At 31.4% G+C, this 27,599-nt stretch overlaps 2 protein-coding genes across 10 annotated transcripts; one reads left to right on the top strand and one right to left on the bottom strand.

Moving 5' to 3' along the window:
- Positions 1-187: 187 nt before the first annotated feature.
- LOC106776182 (peptidyl-prolyl cis-trans isomerase CYP95) lies at positions 188-5,621 on the bottom strand. 9 transcript variants are annotated; one of them, XM_014663546.2, is made up of 11 exons: positions 5,515-5,621; positions 3,548-3,655; positions 3,391-3,478; positions 3,253-3,307; positions 2,900-2,988; positions 2,594-2,618; positions 2,256-2,294; positions 2,035-2,152; positions 1,831-1,958; positions 938-1,104; positions 188-818 (listed from the first exon to the last, which is right to left on the bottom strand). In XM_014663546.2, exons 2-11 carry the CDS (start codon positions 3,613-3,615, stop codon positions 426-428), a joined length of 1,170 nt encoding a protein of 389 aa, XP_014519032.1. In that variant the 5' UTR covers positions 3,616-3,655; positions 5,515-5,621; the 3' UTR covers positions 188-425. The 9 variants fall into 9 exon arrangements, with proteins under 9 accessions (XP_014519032.1, XP_014519031.1, XP_022642507.1 ...); XM_014663545.2 differs by having other exon boundaries at positions 3,548-4,113; positions 5,515-5,602; XM_022786786.1 differs by having other exon boundaries at positions 3,548-4,129; positions 5,515-5,531.
- Positions 5,622-14,005: 8,384 nt separating this feature from the next.
- LOC106775866 (villin-1) lies at positions 14,006-27,599 on the top strand. The gene is made up of 23 exons (XM_014663092.2): positions 14,006-14,201; positions 15,388-15,493; positions 15,940-16,039; positions 16,254-16,322; positions 18,128-18,361; positions 18,652-18,829; positions 18,908-19,034; positions 19,268-19,433; positions 19,904-20,054; positions 20,150-20,235; positions 20,329-20,484; positions 22,865-22,933; positions 23,163-23,231; positions 23,317-23,454; positions 23,604-23,732; positions 23,898-24,045; positions 24,181-24,194; positions 24,522-24,662; positions 25,135-25,260; positions 25,744-25,806; positions 25,898-26,093; positions 26,759-26,937; positions 27,091-27,599. The coding sequence occupies exons 2-23, from the start codon at positions 15,438-15,440 to the stop codon at positions 27,202-27,204; spliced, it is 2,709 nt and encodes a 902-aa protein (XP_014518578.1). The 5' UTR covers positions 14,006-14,201; positions 15,388-15,437; the 3' UTR covers positions 27,205-27,599.

Here is a 27,599-nt window from a genome sequence, read left to right as displayed (position 1 = left end):
ATATTTTTTCGTATATAGATAGTGTAAATATATCATTTTAAAATTCCTAATATATATCATGTACTAAACTTCGGTTGCTCATTCAAACCCCGAAGCCGAATACTGCAGTCCTTCTACTCTTGTTGCTGAAATCGCATGACTGCAATCTCTTACTCAAGAACTTAAACTAAAGTGCACAAATAACCAATTACATAAAAACAGGAACAAACTCAATACCAATTTACCACTTACTGTCACAACTAATAAACCATTAACCAGTAATTGCATAAAACAACTCTCAGAGTTGATTAAACAATACCAGATCACAATTTAAACAAAGACAAAGTTCAAACAGTTTCAGCATTTAGTAAACCAGAAATACTTCGTATAACCATCCAATCAGTATAGGACCAAACTATAAATATCTTGCATATTGCTTGATCAGTTTAAGAATATATGCCGGATGATGAGGACATATCTGAGTCAGCGGAAACTTTATTGTAATAATCTGAAGAGCTTTCTGAGAAGATTTCTATCCATTCCCGGTCCTCTTCTGCGTATTTTAAACGTTTTCCCTTATCCAATGTCCCATGATGTGCCGCAGAAAACCCATCCGTTTCCATTTCTGGTTTATTTATCTCCTCAGAAAATCCATTATTTCCCATTTTTGATTTATTTATCTCGGCTTCTGAAGATTCAGATGAGTAGTATTTTCTCCATTTCCTTCTCTCTTTTGAAGATTTCTTATTTTTTCCTATCGCCAGTCTTACTTGATTATAAGCTTCGGATGACTCTTCCCGTTGGTCTTCAAACATTGCTGAAACCATTTGCCAAAGTTCCTGCCATTTGGAATTGAATAATTAGTTCTTAAAAGTTTATGTTTAAATTTCTAAGATCCTCTGTATAAAACATTTCTTCGTTTAAAAAATGTATTTTTAAAAGAGAACAGTTTATTTACCTCTGATCGTAAAGATTCTGTGTCACAATCTGAAGAGCTCCCAAATTCAGATGAGTAGTATCTTTTCCTTTTCCTTCGGTCTTTTGAAGATTTCTTATGTTTTCCCTTCTTCCGAGTTTCGTAATTATTGGTTTCTCCCATTTTTGATTTATATACCCTCTTTCTATCTGTGAGTATAAAGATTAAAATCATCAGATCAAACATTCGGTAGAAAGTGAAACATTGGATCGGAATAGGGAACATTCAATTAACGAGGGAAAATGAACATAAAAACAAGGTTTAAACCTCTTTTTAGTTCCTAAGTTATAAGTGGATGTTCAGTTTAGTTTCCGTTTTTAAAAATGTAAATCTTTGGTCCCTAAGTTATAAAAAATGTATCAAATGAGTCCTTTTTTAACTTGAAATACTGTTTTTGGTTGTTTCTTAACAACTGTCACATCTTTAGATTGCTCTGATTTGTAGCAGTTGTTAAGAAACAACCAAAAACAGTATTTCAAGTTAAAAAAGGACTCATTTGATACATTTTTTATAAATTATGAATCAAAGGTTTACTATTTTAAAGCGGGGATTAACTGAAAATCCTCTCATAACTTAGGGACCAAAAAGAGGTTTAAACCTAAAAACAATTATGGTCTCGCATTTTCAGAGAAAAAAAATACTGGTGTGACACCAGTTAAGGAAAAGATGATGGAAAATTGGTTCAAATGGCTTGAGCAAGTACAATAGAAAGTTGTATGGTATTCAATCCTATGAAAAGAGGGAGATAGACCAAAGTGAAAGTTTAAGGAGGTGTTACGAGGAATCGCATTATAAATATCAAGGAAGATTTGGTTTTTAATTTAACCAAATGTAGTATTATTCATGTGGCTGTAGCTGATTGAGGTAACACTCACCCTTACTATATTCGCCACATGTAATGATTTTAATAATTACAGTTGGATGCCCTTCTTCATCACCCATTTCTCCAATTTTCCTTAATACATCACGCCCATGTACAAGCTTCCCAAAGACTACATGATTCCTGCAAAAATGGCCCCAAAATAAAAATAGAACATCTAAGAACTAAAATGTGGCAAAAATTAACCAGAGACACAAACCCATCAAGATGATGATCGGCTTTCAAGGTGATAATAAAATGAGAACCAAGAGTGTCACGGTTTGCAATTGCCATTGATAGAAGGCCTGGAGCATCATGCTTCAGCACAGGTGACTCATCTAAAACAAATCAACAGATACATATTACATTAATCATGATAAATCACTATAGTACAACAATTCATGACAGAATATGATCTTGAGTGTGACTTAGCCTTCTCACCCGGGAACTCTGAACCATATATACTTTCTCCACCTGTCCCTGCAAACCATGGGAAATTATCACGCAAAGGTTACAGGAAATCAAGAAGACTGTAGGAGGCCAAACTTTGTTCTTGTAACAAAACCTTGTTATATGTTCCTAATTAACTTTGAAAAGAAATAACCACTGTCACAGAAAGTGCTCAAATGGAAATAGGCCGGTAACCTGAACTACTAAATTATCAAATAATAAAACATACAGAAATGTGATTACATAGATAGTGTTAAATTGCAACCTTAAAAAAATGGATAAGGTAAGGTAACTTATTGAGATGCAATGGATACATAGAAAAAAAATACCATTTCGATTGACAAAATCTCCCCCCTGTAGAACCAAAACCAACCATTAATACACATAACAACACTACTATAATACATACAAAATGAGGGTGGGCTTCATGAAGCTTATTAGAACAACAAGGATGAACAACTTCAGATGTACAACCTTAAAACTGTATCACTAGAAAAGCATTCGGGGTCATCAACCCAGTGTATCCTACAGCAAGGGGGTAATGGGACCAATACTAAACCATGCTCAACCACAACAAGACACACATGCAACTACCATATAACAATCTAGATATAAGTATAAATGGAACAACAAACCTTCACAATAGAACCTTTTATTATCTGATGGAAGAAAGAACCCTTGTAGTGAAGTGGTTTTCCAGTATTTTGACTGATACCTTTTTCTCCTGAACACAGAATGAAAGTTTCATACAAAAGGGGAAGAATTCAGGAATTGGTAACTCATTGGTCAGATAGACAACCTTTAGCAAATGATCCACTTTCAACCAAAATCCCATGCAATTAAAGTACATAAGCATGTCTAAGTACATGTTTGATAGTTAAGAAACCATCATGGTAGAAAATGCCAATTATGAAAGGGAAAAAAGAGAGGTCCAGCAAACAAATGTTAAATATGATGAAATTCCCCACACAAATAAATTTTATAATACCTGTACATAATGCACGAAAGTTTTCTGCAGTCATGGGAGCAACATTGTATAAAAGCTGTGAGGGGGAATTATCATTAGGTTGAGCATTGCAAAAGTTGTAGCATAAACAGTAAACAAACAACCAAGAACAGAAGGTACCTTGAAAACCATCCTTTTAACAGGATCCCCATCAATGGACACATCCATAAACACCCGGGAATTCTCCTTCTTTATCATCTTCTTCAGCCTTATTTATCAATATTTAAAAACTATAGACCTCAAGTGACAAAGCATTATTAAACAAACACCCAATTACCCTTTGATTTGAATGAACACTACATCAACAGGGAACAGACACTGATTCCAGTTGCATGTCAAGAACATAAAAGCAGTTTCCAAGCTTGTGATATAAATTTTCCAAAATCTACATCAATTCATGTCAAATTTGAGTCAGAGAAATGTGAACCCTCAAATTGAGACAGACAAATGTGGACCTTGTCAAACAATGGTAACATAACATTATTGGCATTCACTCAAAAAATGCAGTAGCAGCTAACAAGTTAAAGATTGCACTGTGGCACCATTAGTGTGCTACTGTACACCTTAATTTTCCCTCATTGTCAACACATACAAAGTGTTGAAGTCAAGACAGGAGAATTTTCACAAAAAAGGGGGCATTTTAAAAAGTGCAAATAATCAAGGGCACAAGTTTATAAATTTTTAGGGAAACACTTGCAGGAAAAATAGGAAAAGGAAACAGTATTACCATGCCTTAAAGAAGGGAATTGCTCCAGTTTTTGATGATGTGCAGGTTTTAGTAGAAGTGTGTGTCTTATATAGACTAACATTAGGTTTTGTGTGTGTCTTGTAGTCTTAGCATATCTGTAAAGCCAAGAACCTTTAAACATCTTAATCAATATAATAATCAATTAGTCTTAATCTAGACGCACTTTTTAATGAAATTCAAAACATAACTGTAAAAACTGTCAGTTTAACAGATTAAGTTAAAAATTAATCGATTCACTTCACATTTAATCCATTAAGTCCTAATATAATCGATTAATTCAATAACTGGTAAAAGTATGACTTTCACATGGATTAGGTACTTAACATAATCAATTAATATCTGATATGTAAACAACATTGGCTCTCGCGTTTAACTTATTAAGAACTAATATTAATCGATTAATATAAGTTTCATTCAGTTTATGGGCTTTGCAAATAACAGTTTAATTGATTAGACTTTTAAGATAATCATCAAATTTCTTTAAATCTTGAATCTCTCTTATTTCATTTGAAATCAACTTTTTGATATTTTAAGATTGGAAGAACGAGAGAGTGAGAGGATTTGAGAGTACTCATAATGCTGAAATCAAGTTTTGCAAGAAGATAAAAAATTAAGGGGTTTATTCATTGGCTATAGGGTTTTTTATTGTAAAATCAAATTTCAGGTGAAATATTTCTGATTCTTTTGCTTGTAAATTTGTTGATTCTACTGTAATTCACCTATGTGGTGAGATTTGAGGTGACTGTGTGTAACATCACCATTTCTTTGTAGTTTTTGAAATGTTTTTTTCAAGTTTTCGTGTGTCTATACATATGGTATTAAGGTGTACCTGTCTTGTTATTCTTTAGTAGAAATCTAGCTCAGGATATAGATTTGTGTAGAATCACACTAGCATAAAAATCTTGAGTGTCTTTTTTTTTTCCTTTTTGAGATTGATTTGGTAATTAACATTGCATCCCACTCCAATTATGTCAAAAAAATTCAAAAAACATGTTTTTGAAACCTTGAAAAAAATCAATTTTGTTTTCAAACCAATTCACCCTTTGGTTTGAGTTTAGCATGTTTTATTGTTCAACAAGGAAGAGAAACTAAATTGATTTTATGTACTTAGATTTTATAAAATCCCCCTCTCATCTGAATTTAAAAAAAAAAAAACTGCAAAAGTTGACTCTAATGGAAAATTTATCAATGACCAGGAATCGTTCTGTTCATATCAATCTCACACGTCAATCCAATCTAAGCATATTGCTGCGATAACCAACTGTTAATAATAGATAATGATATCGCAGAGATGAACCACAGCAAGTTTGCTTAAACCTAAGAAGGGTTAAGAAATTCAGACCACCAAGAGAAACATTATCAACAGAATCAAACCAATTAATGAAGACAAAAACAAGTGTTTAAATGAACCAAAAAAGACAGAAAAAAAAACATTAATACAGCAAAAGACATCAAATTAAGTAAGCAGTGTTTGAATGAAATCAAGTCTAGATTACCTGATAAGATTCGTTGGTGATCACCGCTAAGCTAAAGATCCTTCGTCACCGTCGACAAGCACTTTTTAGAGTTATTGGGAAAGTTATTATTTCATATTCAGATTTTTATTTTTAATTTAAACTCTTTTGTTTATAAGTTAATTTTTTATAATATAAAAGAATTATTGTCCCCCACAAAACCGGTTTATAAGCTGCACTCCATTTATATATTATAAATGGATTAAATATGTTTTTAGTCCGTATATTTGTATATTTTGGGACAATTTTGGTTTTAGTCCCTCTTTCAAACTAAGGTACAATTTAGTTCTTCAACTTTAGAAAATTCTGGTTTTAGTTCCTTTTACCAATTTTTTTTTTAACTTTATTTGTTGTTTCAAACACATTTCATTATAATATTTGGATTGTTTACATTGTTTGACACATTTTTGCTTCAATGTTAAGTGAGACATTTCATTATAATATTTGGATTGTTTACACATTTCATTATAATATTTGGATTGTTTACACTGTTTGACACATTTTTGCTTCAATGTTAACTGAGAAACACACATTTGAAACAACAAATAAAGTTAGAAAAATTTGATAAAAATGACTAAAATCAAAATTTTCTAAAGTTGAAAGAGTAAATTGTACCTTAGTTTGAAAGAGAGATTAAAACCAAAATCGTCCCAAAATATAAAGACTAAAACCCATTATAAATTGATTTTATCTTTGGTCGATATGACACTTTCACGTATATTCTGTTAATCAACCAATTTCAAGCTTTAAGGCATTATTATTATTTTTATTCATTGATTTTAGGTATTCAATGTTCAACCTCTTCTTTTCTTGTATTTTCTTAAACAAGTTATTAGAAGCTTTTACTTAAGTTATCAATTTTCAGCTAATTTATAATCTGGTTGTTGAAACACATAAATGGCTTTTACTTTATAAACGAAAATCACCTTGTATACTGAACTTTTATAGAAAAAAAAGTTTCATCTAATTTCTCATGAAAGCAAAATATTTTAAGTTAATTTTATTTTATAATAAAAGTTCAGTCCATCTAATCTTTTATTTTCTTTTTCTATAGTACTTTTAAAAAAAATCCCAGCAAGAGCTGAATTTAAACATAAATAAAGAGGTGAATTTCCCGAACTGTCCCTGTTCTCTTAATAATTAATTGAAACGCTGGGGATGACGAGTTGACTAGCACCATCATTCCTCAAAAGAACAAATGACCAAACTTTAATGAATCAAATTATATAATAAAATATCACATACTTTATCAAATAATTTTAAATTAATATAAAATTATATATGCATAAGAAACTTGTAATGTAACCGTAACCGTGGATTTTATATATATATATATATATATATATATATATATATATATATATATATTAAATTAACTATAGATTTTTAACTGATTCAATATAAAATTATTCAACTGTAACTTATTTAAGATTAAAAATATTTTTGATTTTTTAATTTTAATAAAAATTGAAAGTATTTAAAAAAAATATGAAATAACTCAAATATTATAAAATACATTTAAAACGTCAAATAAATTTAATAAAATTTAATTAAAAAAATAATAAATTCACACATTTTTAAAATTTAAAAACTAAATTAAATCAAATTTCATAAATAAACTAATTTTAATTTTATAAAACTAAACAAATATTTAACATTACTATTTAATAAAAGTCACTCATAATCTAATCTCTTTCATTCTTTATATTAATACAAATGCTACTACTTTTTCATATGTAAATTATAAGTAGAAGCAAATTTGTTTGTGATATCTAAAATTATAATCATTAAAAAGGTTTTTTATATTTAACATATTTATAAATCCAGATCTTAAACTAATATTAAATTCAAATAAACCGGTATTATAAAGAAATAAATAGTATTGATTTAACTTGAAAAGCCATAAATAACATTAGGAAGTTGTGATTGTATGAAATGAAGAAGTGTGGAAGTTGTTACTTTTAGTGCGTGCACAACACAATTAAAAGGGTTAATCATACTTGCTTGAATAACTCTCCCAATATTCTTTTTCTCTCAAACTTCTTAGGTTAAAAGAGAACAAAATTCGCTTCTCTAAAAGTTGGTCTATTGCATATAATGATGCAAACATTTTTGAGAAACGAATAAAAATAAAAATAAAATTATTGAAATGTGTTGTGTCTATCGAGAAAAAATCACCGAAAATATATAAACACCACTAACATCTGAGTCTAATTATATAAGGAATTGGAACCATTTTTTACCTAAAATCTTAAGATCCTTGATTATCAAGACAAATCATCGACTTTGATATCACTGTTGGATTTATCGAGAAGAAGGTCACTAGAAAGACACAAACACTACTGACATCTGAACTCAACTATATAAAAGATTGACATCACTTTCTACCAAAAATTTTAAACAATAAATTAATAAGTTTTTCATATACAATATTATACATTTAATTAAAAAAATATGATACTTTAACTCACTTAAATTCCCAACAAAATGTTGGGTAGAGATTCACACTTTTAATGTCTTTCAACTGTTCACTTTTTTTTAATTGACGTAGAATCCTATATCATAATTATTACTTGCATTTTATTTTTCGGTTATATAATTACTTGTTTTTTTATTTTGTGAGAAAGAGTCCCACATAAAATTACTTACTACTACCTAATAATCTGTTGGCAATTAAAACGAAAATATTTTTTGAAAAAAAAATTGTACACATTTGTTTACTTTTTTTTTTATCTTTTTGTACTTATATATAGTTAAATAAATTGTTTAATTTCTTCTATTTAAGAAAATTACCAATAATGAGTAATTGTGATATAAAAAATTAAAATGTTTTTATTATATAATTACAATATTTTTTATAAGTTTTATTATGATTTTTCTTTTAATTTTTTAATAGATATTTTTATTTTTAATAATAATTATATTAAAATTTTGAATTGTATTTATCGTTTTCTATTTTATCATAAAAACATTAATATATAAAGTACATACATGTTTTTGCTAGTAATATGTGGATAGTAGGTGGTAGAGTGTCCTGCTTGTATTTAATTTTTGGCGGTGAACATTGTTTTGTACCATTAAAGTTTTGGCGATTTTGAAAAATTAAAAAGACTTTAATCCCACTTTTTAAATAACCATTATTTCTTAATTAAAATCAAGTAGAAACTGCATAATCGTGTTATGATAAATAGAAATGAATCTCACAAAATTATGAGATTTTTAATAAATTAACTAATTGTAAAATTAAATTTGAAAGAATATGTTAAAGATTTTATCTCTAATATTTTTGAAAATCAAAATATTGTGATTATAAGTTTTTACTTCTCCACGATAGTTTTCATCCTAGATTCCTATGTAAAACACACTCCAATGGTAAATATGGTAAATACATAAAGATTTAAACTTTAGTTAGTTGGTCGTTTTCTGAAGGTGTCATCTTCAACAAAACACCTAAGTTTTGGTAATATTGTAATATTACAATTTCTTAAAACTTAGGTTTCCAAAATAAAATTTGTTTTTTTTATATTTTTTATTTTACTACATTACTAGGTAGCATGTGATATTTTCAACCAATTTTGATTTATTAATTCAAACAACTTGTATGAGAAAAAATATTCAATTTAAAAACTTATTTCTTAAGTTTAATAGACCTATTACATTTTGAGGATGATTGATTCAATAGTTTATGAAATTGTTTTACTTTTCCATCTAACAATTTTTCATATTGTGTTTTATATATTTTAGTTGAAGAAATATATATGTTTTAGATCCTTCTCATGCATTGAAACTTGATAAGATTCACGTAAAAAAGACCTTTCAACTAAAGTTGAACTAGTGAGAATAAAATATCATTGAAACAAACATCTTAAAGAAAAACTATGCGTACAAATGAAAGTTTAAAGAAGTCATGAGAAGAAGTTATGAGAAAGTTGAAAGTTGAGCAAATAACTTATCTCACATTTTTTCTGATAAGTGAATTTTTGAAGTCAATTTTTTTTTTTGCCAAGGGAATGTAAAGACCTATAAAATAGTAAAAAGTGGTACCGAGTTTTTAAAAATGAAACTCAATTATTTTATTACTTAAAATGTTAGACTATGAATGTTTTCTTTTATTAATCGATGTTAATTTTATAAACAAACACTATCTCTCTAAATATCGTTTTTTAAAACTCCTTTATGCTTCTCTTTAAATTTATGACTCAGTCCTTCATCTCTTTGAAGATAAAGACCATAAAGAATTTTACACATATAACCAATCAAAGTTAAAAATAGAGTAAATTTACTTTTATACCCTTTTGTAGTCAGTTTAGTGTTCCGAGTTGCATGTGGTCCTCCAGTCTATGCATGTGATTCAAAATAGCTTAAGGTGAAATTTTATTTGTACATAGTCATGAGGGTGATTTATAATCTTTAATCAAAGTTTTGTATGGTAGTCAGAGCATCATGTGAGAACTAAAGTCTTTTAAGAGCAACTTTTGAATCTCCAAGTAAGAGAAACTATAAATCTTTGATTGCATGGTTGTGCTTGTTTGTATGAACTAATGTGTGAGTATTGATTTCAATTATGCAGAGAATTTTATATTTTGATATTTCTTGAGATAAACTTAAAATGTGATGTGCATGTGCCTTGTGATTATTGCACTCTATAAGGTGTGTCATTTTGGTCAATTTGGACTAAAGTATTAGTAAGTTGTGGGTATTCCATTTTTGAACACACACACACGAACACACATGCAAAAAAACACGCATATGAACAATAACGGGTACGCGCACACACACACACACAAAAATGTAAAAAAAAAATACCCATTTCAGTCTATTTAAGGGTATATGAAGTTGTCTAAAAATGACCTATTTTAGTTTGTCTAAGGGTCTTGTAATATACAAAGGTGCATAAATTTATATATACATTATAATTACATTTCCATGACAGATAAACTAGAAAGTCTGCAGCCTCACTACTACTCCACACTATCACCTGTGGGGACCTATGCTCGTGTATTCCATATAATCTTCACAAATGGACAATTCACAAACAACATAAAAAGCAAAGGTCAAGCTAGTGAAACTTGAGCAATACTACATAAACCAATATCATTATCAATCCAAAATCAACAAATTAATACCCACCTATTTATCAATATCTTTCCATCTCTATCATAAATTTGATTCAACATTAAAATTCACTTTACAAACACAAGTCATCATCAACTATAGATCAATTAACAACAATAATGAAGTGTCTATCAAATAATACAATCTTCACGACTCAATCATCACAACACAACTCTCATGGCTCAATCATAACATAAACATTTGACTTTACTTTTGGAAGATCAATATATTGAGCAAACTCAGAAATTTTGCATTTGTGAGCACTTACTCCTGCCTCTCAGGAGCTATACTTGTAGATTCACATCGGGACATGAATCTCTCTTAAGTATGATCTGGGTAAATTTTTTATAACTATGAAGTCTGATCCTTTTTTTATATCGAAGTTTCGTAGGAACCTCTTTCAACTTTCACAACTAGATATTTACCTTTATGTGAGTTTAATAGTAGCAGTGTTAGACTAGTCCTTACAAAATCATTTTCAATACATCGCCTAACACCACATCGCATCCATGTGGTACTTCCTACCTAAGAGTCACTACATTCACAATATCCATACAAACCATATGTCTCATTCCAAAACAATTAAGTTAACTAAACACAAGATTTAAGTTAATATAAGAGCTTCCTATACTAAATGATTACTAATTAAAGAGGAAATCTTTACAAACACTGCAACATGTATTTTGAATAGTACTTGAAAAGAATTTATTGTTTAAAATTTGTTGTAAAGTCAAGCATTTAACAACTCAGTTGAAAGATCTTATAACTCGACAAAAGTGCTATATCAGAAATGTTGAATTATTTTTTTTCATTAACACTATTTAGCCTCTCTTTCTAATGTTTTTAGGTACTTCAAATCCAAGGTGAGACAAGGCTATCAATTGTAGGATGAAGGTTGTTTTTAATCATGTATGAAACACAAAAATTTGAAAGGATTGAATGATAACTATCAACTTTCTACAAATTCCACCTTTGCATATTAACATGAACCGTGTAATTGTTGTATCCCATTCGATGACCATTGGTGGGTTGATGCACCTTCACGTGGCTGGATTCCATGGTGAACATGAAGGTTCAAATGAAGATCGAAGATGGAGTCTTGAAGAATAACCTGTAACCAACTCTAGTGATACCCGTAACTGATTCTGTGGTGGGCGTAACTGATTCCACACTTAGCTGGAATCGATTCCACATAGTGCATTGCAGTCTCTTATCCCATTCCATGGAGAGTAACCGAGAGGATATATGTTTCCAAGCTTATGAGGCTTTTTTGAATGTAAAGATGACTTGCTGTTGTCAAAGAAACTTGAGAAAGAATGTCTAACCAATTTCATCGTTTACCTATTCTTTCTCAAACAATCTCTTTTAAGTAAACACATCCTAATAAATAATGCTATCTCCACTAAAAACTTAATGTAATGTAATGTTTTGAAACAATACAAAAATTCAATATGAAATAAATTAATTTGAGATAATCACTTTTCTTAATTGTTAATAAAATAAATGATTAAAACACTAAAAAAATTGAAAAGAAATAAAAAAATTCAATCAGTTAATAAGGCTCTTTAATCCTCCAACTACTTGGTGTAATCGATTTATAAAATAGATGAGAATAAAAAAAAAAAAAATTAAAAGAAAACAAGGAAAAAGACTTGTATACGGAAGAGTAGAAGAACGGAAAATAACGACAAAGACGTCGGTTTGCCTCTATCACACATTCATTCTCTGTCACCTTTTAATACTATTTTTATATTATATTCCTCTGAATGTGTTACATTATATCGTTCTATATTATTTATAAATATCACTACACTTTGTTTGACGAATTTTATTACAAGATTTGAAAAATATTTATGTTTTATTTTATAACATTCATTTTATAATACTTTTTACATTTTAATTCCCAAATGAGTGATATTCCACTTAAAAACATTGAAAGTTACTTTTTCAATGTACCCAATATCTTTAATTTTTACTTATATCTAATTTAAATTATTTAAAATTTTAAAAAATATTTTAAGAATTAAAATGTAACATAGAACATTTGTTAATATTTGAGAATAAGTTTCTTAGTTATCATATTTCAGAAATGTAATTTTTTAAAATATAATGATAACTTTAGTTTAAACAACAGTTTAGAAAATGAAAAATATTCTTTCACATACCTAATTTTTTACATTTATTTAGCACTATTCTTTTTTACTGTAAGTTTTAAAATACAAACTTTTATTTATTTATTTTTATAATAATTCAATACAATTTGTATAATTCAGCCACATAACAATGATGAATTTTCTACATTATCTTAACTTTATTTAAGAATTCTAATACTGTTATAAATAAACATTTACTCCATCTCTGTTCAAGTTCATTTATTTGTTTCTCAAATATAGTAATTCTATCAAAATCTTTAGAAATTTGTTAAATTTTTTTTTTCAATTAAACTAATTGAAGTCTCCATTCTTTAATATCCACAAATTAAAAGTCATACTTTAAAAATATGAAAAATTAATCACCCTTTTTAAAAGTAGAAAAAATAAATCTGCCCATCTTCTAAAATTTAAAGAACAAAATGATTAATAAAAAATGTCAAACAGATCGAATACATATAGCCTATACTTCTTCAAGTTTGACTCAAACTAAAAAGGCATCTGTTTTATTTTATTAATCAAAATAATTTTGATATCCTTTTTACATTTTAAGTTTCATTTTAATCATTTAAAAATTTAATTTTAATATTTGAAAACCATCTGTTAGACCAATTTAATCCTTCTACTAAACTGAAGACACATATCAGTTAAAACTGTCACTGTTTCTGTCAAAAACTGGTGAAAAGACTGATTTGGTTTTAACAGAACCACCATAACGAACAAAGTAATTCATTTTAAATCTAAAAGGTTAAAACAAAATCTATAATATAAATAAGACAATAAAAATTATATTCTATTTATTATCATGAGAAGAACTCTATTAATAATATATATAGGAAAAAGAAAAGAATATGTTACACAAAGAAAGAGACAGAGACACTGAAAATATATATGTATAGGTGTGAATATATACCATCCTATGTCAGAGAGCTCTGTCAGAACTTTAAAGAGAGTGTTGAAAGTCACATTTGAGTTTGGAAATCTCTCTCTATGACTATGGTTTCCATTGCAATGTTTCTCACTGTCTAGGTAACACCAGAAGGCGTAAAACAGACACCACACCACATCACACTTCATCATCATCACCCTCTTTCCATCAACCACACTGCAAAGTGCACAACTAGAAAGCCAGTCTTGTGGGCCCCATATACAAGCTGGACGGTAAAGATAACCATGCTTTTCAATTTTTTTGTTTTGTTTTTGCTTTATCTCAAGTCTCTTTCTCCACCAAACGCTGTTTTCATCATTCCAATGCCATTTTACCACCCTCCAATATAAAGGCTTCATTTTGTTTGTCTTCGGCCTTGGCTTTTCAAATGGGAATATCCAAGTTTTGTTCTTTCCCTGTCTGTTCAACCATCACCATCACTTGGTGGTAGCTCCTGAATCTGCTGTTGAATCGAGGTGTGTGCGGAGTATGATCTACCCTGCTGGTCAAATGAGTCTTGCCTGCTCTTTGAATGTTCACGCTTTGTGTTTGATTGCAGTGGATCATCTTTTTTCTCTCCCTTTTTAGCATTGTTATTGTCTTTTGACTTTGTTTTGCCCAAGGAATGAACGGCCTTTATGGTTGGTTCTTGTTTGCTCTTTGAATTTGTTCATGCTTTGTGCTTGTTTGCTGTAGATCATCTTTTTTCTCTCCCTTTTTCTTGCATTTTTATTGCCTTTTGACTTTGTTTTCCCAATGGAATGAATGGACTTTGCGGCGGTTGGTTGATTGATGCTTGGTGTATTTGTTTCCGAGGCTTAAATATGAGATGAGGACTTTGGGGTAGGATCGGTTCTGGGTCTTGTTGACTGATATAGATTCGTTTCGGTGCAGTCTGAGAGTTGTGTTGATTTTGGGAATTGTGTATTGGGTTAGTTTCATCAAATATTTTCTGAAATTTGATGCGTTTTGTTTAGTATTTAGTTTAGATTTCCTGCTAGTGTCGACTTTCCTAAGTTATCAAGTTGATTACCTGAATGACTTTTTTCTTTTATTTACCTTCATCATTGTTACTTGAGCAGAAAAAGGACATACGTTAGACCTAATAGGCGTTGCAGAAACAGAATATGAACGCTTTTAAAGTCTGATACACATTTTCCTTTTGAATGCTTCATACCCAAAATAATTAGAACTTTTTGAGTGATTTGTTTTTTTTTTGCTGTAATTACATACAGAAAAGACTATAGATTTAGTGATAATAGGTGTCATTCTTTGGTTTATTTATTTAATAGACTTAAATTCTTAAATTAACTTTCTAGCGTTATGGTTGAGTAATCAGTAGTCATGTAACTGTCACCGTTGCATAAGTTCTTTAAGTGAAATCTTAGCTGTTTTAAATTAATTGCACAATGGTAGCATGTCTTTGCTTACCATGATTATTTGTTTATTATAACATTGCTTCTGGACTATAGATACGGTTATAATATAAAGTCATTAATGTGTTGCCACCTTAACCCTTACTAGATAAGTATAAATATATGCTCTGGAAAGAGCAATCCTATTGTTAACATATATATATATATATATATATATATATATATATATATATATATATATATCTCAGGATCTGAGGACTAACGTATTTTAAATCTTGGATTGCAGAATAATCTAGTGTTGGGGTATTTGTCTGGAGTATTAGAGCCACAGACTCAATGCCTATTGTCACTAAAGAAATGGATTCTGCATTCCAAACGGCAGGAGCAAACCCGTATCCTTACAACAATTTTTTTTTTTCAATTGTTCATAATTTGTGTTGGTCTGTTGAACAGGCAGTAGTTAGTTTTTTGTGTTCAGTTTTTTCTTTCATGTCAGGAAAAATAGAATTGGTATTAATTTCTGATGACAAAGGCGGCAAAAAATAGCTGGTTTAAACTAGCATTAACCATGTCAATTGCAAAGGGTTTCCTCAGGCACTGGTGAATGATTATGCAGAAAAAGTAAAAATAAAATGATAGGAGAGTAGATTCCTGCATTGTAATAATCGTGCTACATTTTAAAAATAGTTGGGAAGAACATAAAATTCTTCACCTGGATGCTTATATCTTGACTTTTATTCTAGTTCTACTAGATTTGTGTTTCAGCTGTAAACTTAATTTTTAAATGTATCAGTTTTTCGTTCCTGTTTTTGTTTTATACTTAGCTTAATGCTCTTAGAGGCTTAGAAATTTGGTGTATTGAGAACCAGCAGTTGGTTTCGGTGTCAAAGTCAAGTCATGGAAAATTCTATACCGGAAGTGCATACTTAGTCTTGAATGTAAGATATTGCTCACTTTTTAAATCCAAAATTTCAAAGATTGACTTCATCATCTCTTCTAAGTTTGGCTACCCCCCCTTTTGATGTCTTAACATAATGATGTTAAGACACCTTCACGATAATGATGTCTTAACAGTTCCTTGTCAGTATGAGCATAATTTTCACCTAAATTCTTTAAATTGATGCAGACCTTTTTATGTGTTTTTTGAAACAGGCTGTCTTTCCGAAAATTGGACCTCCTCATTATGACATACATTATTGGCTGGGAAGTGAAGCAAAGAAGGTTTATATCCTTTCTTTTTTAGTTGTCTTGCTTGTAGTGATAATGTTACTGTTATTTTTCGGCAGGTAAATATTTTTAGGCTGTATATGTGCCCTTAGTTTTTTTCCCCTCAAATAGTTCCTTGTTCTTTTTACTCACATGATGGTGTGTGGTCCTCCATTTTCCTATAACATTTATTGTCATGTTTCTCATAATGTTTACTGTATTCAATTGTTTCTATAATAGACGAGAGTGAAACTGTATAGAAATGTATTTTTATGATTTTATCCCATTTAGGGAATTTGAAACTGTGCTGTCTAATTTGTTACAAATAAAACTTCTTTTGTGAATAATCTGATTCACTTTTCTTGTATTTTTCATTTAATAAAAACATTACAATTTATAGACTTTAATTTGGCTTTTCATCCCCTTTCGTGCCAATTTTGTTGGTGGGATTGTTCTTTCTCTCCTTCTTGTCCTCGGCTTCGACCACCAAGATCACTTCCTTTACTTCCTCAATATCGTCTTCTGCCTCGAGTTTTATGATTCTATCCCTTCATTTGGAGTAATTTCTCACGTGGCTCCCACTTCTTCTTTTGTTACTTGTGTGCCTCAAGAGACTCGGCAAGCTTTTCAACTGTGAACATTGGCAAGTCCTTGGACTCCTCAATCGCACACACCACATTCTCAAATTCATTGACCTCAAAATCTTCTCCATAACTTGGCTAGCGGGTAGCATCTCTTCGTTTCTGCCAGCTGGTTCACCACGGTTTCAACACGAGTTCTAAATTCGGTTACTCCTTCTGTCTCCTTCATCCTCATGCTCTCTAACTCATCTCTAAGTGTTTGAAGCCACACCTTTTTCATTTGGTCATCTCCCTTATATGTCTTTTCTAAAATATCTCATGTTTCTTCTGAAGATTTTGCACTTACAATCTTCTCAAAGCCAAACTCTTGGAACATGATGTATAGAGTTGTCTTGTCCTTCTTACGGGCTGCTCTCAACGCATTCATTTGGGCATTCAACCAGTTTGTGGTGTTTTCTGGTTCTGCACGACCATTTTCCTCCACCTCCCAAAGTTCTTGGGAGTGAAGAAGATCCTTCATCTTGAGACTCCAATTGTCACAGTTAACCCTTTTGTCATGGACAGGGGAACACTGTTTGTAAGACTTTCCATCTCACACTCTTCTTCTAAGAACACTCAAACAATCAAGCTCTCTAACTCTCTATTTTTCACTTAGACACTCAAACTAATTGGTTGTTGATACCACTCTGTTAGCAAATTTTGTGAATAATCTGATTCACTTTTCTTGTATTTTTCATTTAATCAAACATTACAATTTATAGTATATAATTTGACTTTTCATCTCCAAGCCTTAAACCTACTATCAAGACACAATTATTACGTATTAACCAATACAATAAATTTCTGACCCTTGTATTCCAAAACAGACAAAACTTCTAAACAAATTAATTACCCATAAAACACCCCATTTAATTTTATTCCATCTAAGTTTACCTAACATAATTATAGTACCGAGATTTCCTCAATAAAACTTGCTTTAGGTGTAATTTCTGTTTATCTAACAGCAAAACAAAGACTATGGGTTTCTATTTGTTTATCCAATATTTGCTTGGTGATTTAGATCAGGTTAAATAGATGAAAGAAGGTAATGAATATCTTGTAACAAATATCTATTCACAACATTTGATTTTAATACATTAAACAGTGAACGTAGTTATTAAATATGTATGAATGTTGCATTACTAATTGTGAATACATAGCATGATCAGCATTGTTTCACAGTCAATAAAGTTTTGACAGGTAGATTCAAGCTTGGCATCAGAAAAGGCACTTGAGCTGGATGCAGCATTAGGATCGTGTAGTGTTCAATACAGGGAAATTCAAGGCCAAGAATCACAGAAGTTTCTATCATACTTCAGGCCTTGTCTTATACCCATTGAAGGAGTGTTTACTTCGAAACAGGGGAGTTTGAATGGTGAATATCAAGTCCACCTGTATACTTGCAAGGGAGATTATGTTGTTCGTGTGAAGGAAGTGAGTTGTTTCTGAAATTTGATAATTAACTGCTACTGTATGATTTCTAGTTTTTTGTTGTTGTTGACTGTGATTTCTATGAGGGGATGAAGCAATGATTAATGACTTTAGATGAGATAATATTAATATCAATGATGATCTGTGCTGGGGTTATGCATGTTAGTTTCAGACAGCATAGCTCTCAGTTCCATTTTCTTTTCTTGCTTACAGACTTTCAATTGTTTTGAGTTATTATATTACTATAGCTTGTCTCAAACGCACTTATATCTATATATATATATATTCACTAGGTGCCTTTTATGAGGACATCGTTGAATCATGAAGATGTATTCATCCTTGACACGGCCTTAAAAATCTTCCTCTTTAGTGGGTGCAACTCTACCATTCAAGAAAGAGCTAAAGCTTTGGAGGTTGTTCAGTATATCAAGGAGAATAAACATGGTGGAAAGTGTGAAGTGGCAACAATAGGTTACACAACTTTTTTAATGCTTATTCCCGTTTTCTGAGGGAAAGATGTTGCAATCATAATTTTACTATTTGCTGTAGAGGATGGAAAATTTGTTGGTGATTCCGATGTGGGTGAATTCTGGAGTTTATTTGGTGGTTACGCTCCCATTCCTCGAGAACAGCCTCCTGTTCAGGAATCTGAGGCTCCTCCTCTAAAGCTATTTTGGTGAGGTTTATAAACCTATTTGCATAATGTTTGTATGCATGCATCAAGGCATGTGTTGCCGAATCATACTTGTCAAGATTATTTCTACGTAAAACATACGACAAGTTTAATTAACTTGTTCAATTAAGGGGATCACAGTTTACTGACTAACCTAAATTACTTTATTAGTTTGTTAACTTCAAGAAATTTTTCACTCTTTGCTAAAGAGGGGTTGCTTTTTCACATCTCAACAGGATAAATTTACAGGGAAAACTTTGTGAGAGTGGAACCAATGTATTCAGCAAAGAAATGCTTGAGACAGACAAGTGTTATATGCTGGACTGTGATAGTGAGATTTTTGTCTGGATGGGAAGGCAGACTTTATTGACTGAAAGAAGAACAGCCACCAGAGCTATAGAAGTAAGACTCTATTGAGTTTATTTTGTTTCATGGAAACTGTAAATATGCCAGTTTTCCAGTCTGTATGTTTTATCATTATCTTATGGTAAAAAAAGAGATAGGCATGGTTTATTGATGTCAAACTTTCACTTATAAACTCAATCCCACTCACAATCCACTCCCTTCTTGACTGCAGTTCATCCCTGGCACTCACTTGATGTTCACCTTTGTTCTGAAACTTATCTTACTAAAGAAATATATGTTCTTGGGTAGTTTTCTTCATTCAAAATTACTTTTATACTATTTTCCTTGGAGTCAAAATTATTTATAATTTTTAATGATAAGATAAACGCCAACTAATTCTCTGTAACTGTAATGGTAGAACAGTTGACTTACACCGAGTTACACTAATTCATGTTGTCAATTGTGCTTTTCCATAAGTGTTGTATTGAGGGCATTTCCTATGCTCACTATTATGTCCATTTTAATAGGATTTTGTCAGAAATGAAGGCAGATCAAGCAAGACTCATTTGACATTTTTGTCAGAAGGATTGGAAAGTACCATCTTTCGGTCATACTTTACTAATTGGCCTAAAACAGTGGAGCTTAGGCTTTATGAGGAAGGCAAAGAAAAAGTGGCAGGTTTAGTATCTTATACGCGTTACTCGTGTTTAAGAAGTTTACAGTTAGTGTGTACTCTATTATTCTTTTCTTTACGTTTGTTTTTTCTGCCTCAGCCATATTCAAGCACCAGGGTTATGAGGTGAAAGAACTTCCTGAAGAAGACAACGAACCATCTATAGATTGCAGTGGCACAATAAAAGTATCTTCTTGCTCAAAACCTATATATTTCTCCGTTTCCATTGATCATATTTTCTTTTTCCTGTGTTGTCCTTACTGAATACTGCAATATCAGGTTTGGCGGGTGGATGGTGATGAATTGTCCCTTCTTTCAGTAACTGAATTGAACAAGCTTTACAGTGGCGATTGCTATATTGTACAGTATACATTTCCAGGAAATGGAAGAGATGAGACACTATTTTATGCTTGGATTGGCTCCAAAAGTGTAATGGTAGGAATTAGATATATTAGATTATTCGATATCTTATCTTGATATTCTATTTTTATCTTTAGTTACTTTATTATTATTCTTTATTTGTATTTGACCTTAGCCCATATTTCCTTTATTAAAACACGGTATCCTAAGTGTATTTTCTATATAAGGGAGATTAATCTCAAACCTACTTTTCACCACTTTTCACCATCTTCAACATGTATCTAGAGCCTAAATCTGGTTTTAGAAAAATTTTCGTTGTCTCTACCATTGCAACCGTTGCCACCACCAGAGCCGCCCTCAGCCTCTCTATAGTTCCAATTCAAACCGGCAATCACACTGAGTTTAATCTTCCAATTGGCCTTCGAAAAGTTATCCATTCTACTCGAAATCCCTCTCCACATTATATAGCTTTAAGTTATCATAGATTATCTTCACCTTTTAATACTTACTTTTCGTGTATGTCTTCTATGACCATTCCAAAATCTGTCAGTGATGCCTTAGCCCATCCTGGTTGGCATTAGGTCATGCTAGATGAACTAAGTGCTCTTCAAACTAGTGGAACATAGGAGCTTTTCCCATTATCATCCAAGAAATCTGTTGTTGATCGCAAGTGGGTTTTTTCTATCAAAGTTGGTCTTGATGGTACTATTGATCGCCTCAAAGCTCGTCCTATGGCCAAAAGGTTACACACAAATGTTTGGGTTGGATTATGGTGACACCTTTTTTCCAATGGCAAAGATTACTACTGTTCGTTTATTTATAGCCACGACTACTCCTATACAATGACCTCTTTATCAATTGGATGTTAAAAATGCTTTCTTCAATGGAAATTTGCAAGAAGAGATTTATATAGAACAACGATTTGTTGCTTAGGGGGAGTCTTCTAGGTTGGTAGGTGGTCTTTGCAAATCCTTATATGGGCTAAAATAGTCTCCTAGGGCCTAGTTTGGAAAATTTAGCAACGTTGTTCAACAATTTGGTATGACTCGGTGTGAGGCAGATCATTCAGTCTTTTATCGTCAGTCGAGTATTGGATGTGTCTACTTGATAGTATATCTTGATGACATCATTCTTACAGGTATTGACAACCATGACATATCCCATATGAAACAACATTTTTGCCACCATTTTTAGACTAAAGATCTTGGCAAACTCAGATATTTCTTAGGTATTAAGGTGGTACAATCGAACGATCATATTGTTATATCTTAGAGGAAGAATGCATTGAATATTTTAGAGGAAACTAGGTTGATGAATTCAAAATCTGTTGACACGCCCATGGATCCTAATACTAAACTTCTTCCAAATTAGGGGGAGACTATGTTAGATCTCGAGCAGTATAAAAGACTAGTTGGAAAATTGAATCATCTTATAGTTACTCGTGTTGACATTTCCTTTACAATTAGTGTGGTAATCCAGTTTCTTAATTCCCCATGTGAAGATCATTGGAATGTAGTCATCTGTATATTAAAGTACATTGGAGGAGCTCTTGGAAAAAGGTTGTTATATGGTTCCAATAACCATACAAGAGTTGTTTTTATTCAAATGTTGATTGAGCAGGATCTTCTTCGGATAGAAGGTCTACATCCAAACATTGTGTCTCTATTGATGGTAACTTGATCTCTTGGAAAACTAGAAACAAAGTGTTGTGGCAAGATCTAGTGTAGAAACAAAATATAAAGTTATGATCTGAGCCACTTGTGAGTTTGTTTGGATTAAACAATTGCTTAGAGAGTTATAATTTGGAGATGTCACTCAAATGACACTTACATATGACAATCAGGTTGTTTTTCATATTAGTTCTAATCCTGTCTTTCATGAGAGGACCAAACACATTGAAATTTACTGTGATTTCATTCGAAAGAAGATTGTATTTTGAGACATCAAGACTGAATTTGTTAACTCAAGTGATTAGTTAGCAAATATTTTCACTAAGTCTTTAAGGGTACCAAAATTTGATTATATTTGCAACAAACTTGATACATACGATTTGCATGCACTAGCTTGAGGGAGAGTGTTAGATATATTAGATTATTAGATATCTTATCTTTATCTTTAGTTACTTTGTTATTATTCTTTATTTATATTTTGAGCTTAGTTCATATTTCTTTTATTATAAATACATTATCCTATGTGTATTTTCTATACAAGGAAGATTAATCTCAAACCTATTTTTCACTATATTCAACGGTAGACACTAGTCGAGGTTTTTTGTCTTCCATTAGGTGGTTTTTTCAACGTGTCTAAAATACCCGATATGTCTTCCATGTAGTACTCAGTTCTTCAACTTATGTAACAACGATAAACTTTTAATCTCATTTTTTGAAATAGGCTTGGTTGTTGTCATTTTTAATCTCATCAAGACTGACCTTTAGTTCTATGATTTTTCCTGCAGGAGGATAAAACAGCTGTCATTTCCCACATGAGTACCATGGCTGATTCAATCAGAACTAATCCAGTTATGGTTAGTGCTGTTCTTCCTATGCCAACTCTTATACTAGGTTGATCAAATATGTGCAATGATGAAAATATAGTTTTGGGAAGTATGTATACAATTTTTATCTTCACAATAGGTGCTAGCTACTTTTTGCTACATTCTGCAAAATTGAGCACATTCGTATGAAGTGAAAGACATAACTTTCCTGCATATAACTCTGCCTAATATATTCAATTTATATCACATGTCTGTTCAGGCTCAAATCCATGAGGGTAAAGAACCAGCTCAGTTTTTCTCAATACTTCACAGTCTAGTTATATTCAAGGTACGTGCTCCAAATTGAATTTTCAAGTTGAGTTTAGTATTAAAAAAGTCACATGCTCCAAATTCTTCATTTTTGTTCTTGTAAGGGGGGAAACAGTTCAGGGTATAGAAACTTTATAGAAGAAAAAGGTATGGTGGATGACACTTACAATGAAAACCTGGTTGCTTTGTTTCGAGTACAAGGTACAAGTCTAGATAATATGCAGGCCATCCAAGTTGATCAAGTAAGTTTCTATTAATTTGACTTTTTATCCATAGTGGAGTCCTTTTTTTATCTTTATTATATCTTTTCTCTAATTACCAAAGCGTACACAAAGGCTTTGAGCAAAGCTATTGGTCAGTATGTATTGACTATGTACTAAAATTGTTATAGGTTTCAACCTCCCTGAATTCATCCTATTGCTACATTCTGCAAAATGAAGGATCTATCTATACTTGGATTGGGACTCTGTCTTCTGCAAGAGACCATAATCTTCTTGATAGACTGGTGGAGCTACTTAATGTACGTCATTGCAATTGATATTTGGTGCTAGAATATTTTTCTAAGTGAAAGTCACTAAAAGGAAACATTTAGCAACAAGTTTTTCATTTGAATTTATATTAAACTACAAGACAATATAGTTCTTGTTATGGTGTTAACTCATTATTTCTTGATGCAAACCTGCAGACAAAATGGCTACCTGTTTCTGTGAGGGAAGGGAATGAACCTGATGTTTTCTGGGAAGCNCTTGGTGGAAAGGCAGAGTATCCAAAAGGCAAAGAAATTCAAGGATTCATAGATGATCCTCATTTATTTGCATTAAAAATAACAAAAGGTAAGAAAAACACCTTCTTAAGAAGAGTAATCTAGATCTCACTTGGTTTAGAACTATCCTGGGTGAAATGACAGGGAAAGCATGTCTAATTGATGGTTCTGTTTCTCACGCTGATTTCTTGGAATTTCAACTCAGGANGAGACTTCAGGGTATGCTACTTCTACAATTTGAAACTGTTTGTGCCACCTGTTATTTGAATCACTAATACATTATTCTATTAACTCAATAACAGAATATTATTTCTGATGAAGACTGAGATAAGAGNCACCATAACTAGCACTTCTAATAAGCATTTAGATTACCAGCACTGAGACTGAAATGCCTATAAAATCAACTAGAATTAAAGCCTTTTTTTTTCCATTAGTTCTATGAACTTTATAATATGGCCTTTTCTTGTCAAATTTTTCTTTTGCTCACATACACATATGTATAATTATTTTAACGTGATTAATTGTAGCCTTCATGTAATATATCAGGTGAAAGAGATATACAATTATACACAGGATGATTTAATTACTGAAGATGTTTTGTTGCTTGATTGTCAAAGAGAGATTTATGTTTGGGTTGGCTTGCATTCGGCTGTCAAATCAAAACAAGAAGCTCTTAATCTTGGCCAGGTACCTACTTGCTATGCTTTTACACTAATTGTCAAGCATGCAATTAAATCAATTTTTTATTTTACTTATATACGGTCTTTACATAGCCACTCACATTTTGAATTCCCACCATTAACATCTATGTTATTATTACTTCGTACTTCGTTCTTCCACATTCTTTTCCTGCACAAGTGGACCTCTGGCATAGCCACTATATAACTTTTTCCCAATGAATCCAAGTTCTTAATGAAAAAGACCTCTATATACTATACAAGGAAGTAATTGTTTATGCATCTAATTCATAAAGAGCGAAGTTTGGTAGTTGTTTCTCGATTATTCATTATTCACTAACTATTTGACAATCTCGTTCTAGGAACTAATTCTTATTTGTCCATACAATGAATCATGAGATCAAAGTCTGCACTTTTAATGTAATAAAGGCTTACTCTTTGCTGCAATGTGTTGATCTTACGTTGGAAACTGTTATGAGCAGAAATTTCTGGAAATGGATGTCCTTGCTGAAGGCCTATCCCTGGACATCCCTATTTATATTGTAACAGAAGGTTATGAGCCACCATTTTTCACTTGTTTCTTTTCATGGGATCATTCAAGAGAAAATGTAAGTGTTTTCCCTTCAAAATCATAACTATTGATCATCATTCTATAATGACTCATTTTAAGAAGTGCTCATTGGTATAGTGAAGACTTGGTGCGATCCCTTGGCCCCACTTTCCCAAAAATAAAGATCAATTGCCGAATATGTCTGTTTGTGTGTATGAATATATATACAAGTTGATAAAATTGTAAATTTAATTGTGTATCTATTAAAAGAATTTGATGTGTAGTAAAGGAGGAAGATAGAAATTTGGCATGAGATGTGGAAATTTGTTTGTTTATTTATGCTTTGTTGAAAATATTTTTCATATACAATTTAATTTTTTACCATTGGACCTTGGTCATGAGTTTGAATCCAGAAGTTCTCTTTGCTTATGCAAACACTTAGTTTTTTTATCTGGTGTTTGAAGGAGACACATTTTTGGGGTTTTACATCTGGATTATATTGTCACCAATCTTATCAAGTATTCTGAATGAATTGTTGCAGATTGTTGGCAACTCATTTGAGAGAAAGCTTGCTATTCTGAAAGGAAAAGCAACAAGTGTAGAAGTAAGTGACTGCATTTCATAACATCAATTTGAGAAGGTTTTCAGCTTTGGATCATTGCTTTTGTCTTCCTAATGTTTTCCACATTATCTAGGGACATACTAGAACCCCATTAAAAGCAACCTCCAGGGACTCTACTCCTAATGGTCACAGAAGCTTTTCTGCTTTCTCCAATGGGCGTGGAAGAAGTAGTTCCCCTTTACCTAGCCGTGCAGGTGATAGGCTTCTTTCTAGCTCTATTCCTGTTGTCAAGAAGCTCTTTGAAGGCTCTCCTACCAATGACAGTGCTGGTAATAACAATCCTTCTCATTAATTTCTGACGTGAAATTTTTTAGTTGAACAGTTAGTCTGTTTGTGAATGAGTTAGTTCTCTTTGGAGCTATCTACTCCAAAGTTGGTATATACATCTATAACTATTGATAAAGATAATTCTTCTTTGTAAGAATTTTAAAATAGTTATTTTAGTCTATACAACTTGATAAATAGTAATATTAAGAAGTGGACTTTAAGGTTTATGTTGAGACATGTATCTCGAGCATGGAACGACATATTAATGGTTGATTTAATAGCAGTCCGATAGCAGATAGAACAATAGACTCAACAACCAATAAATTCGTTAGGATAAACTCTAACACTTGACTCTCAGTGTGTTAAACAATAGACCTAATAAACAACAAATTTCTATTGTATAAACTTTAATTTATGACTTTCATACCATATTAAGAATTAGACTTTAAACTTAATTCAAACCTACAAAATAAACTTTTAAGGTAGGATTTGAACCGAGTTATATACCGTGAAATTGTTTTATCTCTCTTTGACGTGAGATCTCCAACAAATAATTATTCTCAGGTGTTTTGTAAAGAATAATTAGTGGTATCAAAATCGATTGAGAGTATTGGCTAAAGTGATTCTTTTTCATCTTTTACTGTTTTCTTTGGTTATATTTTCTTAGAAAAACCCACGCCACAGCCTGAGTCTCCAGCCACAGAACTAAGCTCATCTAACGAGTCTGCAAGTTTCACTCAAAAGGATAGAAATTTGGATGGTGAGAGTTTGCCTACATACCCCTACGAACGCCTGAGAGTAGTTTCTGCTAATCCAGTAACTGGCATTGATTTGACAAAAAGAGAGGTACTTTCTAAAATAATTCAATCAGTTTTTTTACCATCTTTTACCTTTTTCTTGCTTTTGGAGGATTAATACGAAAGACCAAGATAAAAGTTTATGCAGAACTTTGGTTCTATACTTGAAAACTGACTGAAATCTACATTTTGTGATGAATAGGTGTATTTATCCAATGAAGAGTTTCGTGAGAAGTTTGGAATGCCAAAATCTGCTTTCTCTAAGCTTCCTAGATGGAAACAAAACAAACTTAAGATGTCACTGGATCTGTTTTAGAGCAAGGTGACTGTTTTTGTGGCACTATATTACAACATTTTAGGATGATACAAATTTTATCCCGTGAGTGCATTGAGAGTTTGAGGTTGAGTTTGCGAAATACGTGACATATAGTATTCTTCACCAACCTACTACATATTTATTCCTTCATTTTATCTCATAATGTTCTGTTTTGAAATGGTGTTTTTGGGGCATACATCTGGAAATATGTAATGTTTTTTTTTTTTTTGCTTGAAGAGAAAATATTGTATAGTATTTTTAGTGCCGAATGTTCAAACAAACTTGGATAGGGTTTGATTGAATTATCTATGATCTATGGACTAAGGTTTCTTGTCCTTGAACACTAACTGCTAAATAGTTTATTGCATGAATCTCTATTATTGATGTTTCATTAA

The sequence above is a fragment of the Vigna radiata genome, chromosome 10, assembly GCF_000741045.1.
Source record: "Vigna radiata var. radiata cultivar VC1973A chromosome 10, Vradiata_ver6, whole genome shotgun sequence".
Classification (NCBI taxonomy): domain Eukaryota; kingdom Viridiplantae; phylum Streptophyta; class Magnoliopsida; order Fabales; family Fabaceae; genus Vigna; species Vigna radiata.
This window is presented reverse-complemented; position numbering and strand designations above follow the sequence as displayed.

Excerpts from the sequence above, each read along its gene's own strand:
- LOC106776182 (XM_014663546.2), bottom strand. The coding sequence starts at position 3,615 with ATGTTCTTGACATGCAACTGGAATCAGTGTCTGTTCCCTGTTGATGTA. Across the intron at positions 3,308-3,390 it reads TTAAAAGGATGGTTTTCAAG|CTTTTATACAATGTTGCTCC; the intron begins GTACCTTCTGTT and ends TCCCCCTCACAG. Across the intron at positions 2,153-2,255 it reads ATATGGTTCAGAGTTCCCGG|ATGAGTCACCTGTGCTGAAG; the intron begins GTGAGAAGGCTA and ends GATTTGTTTTAG.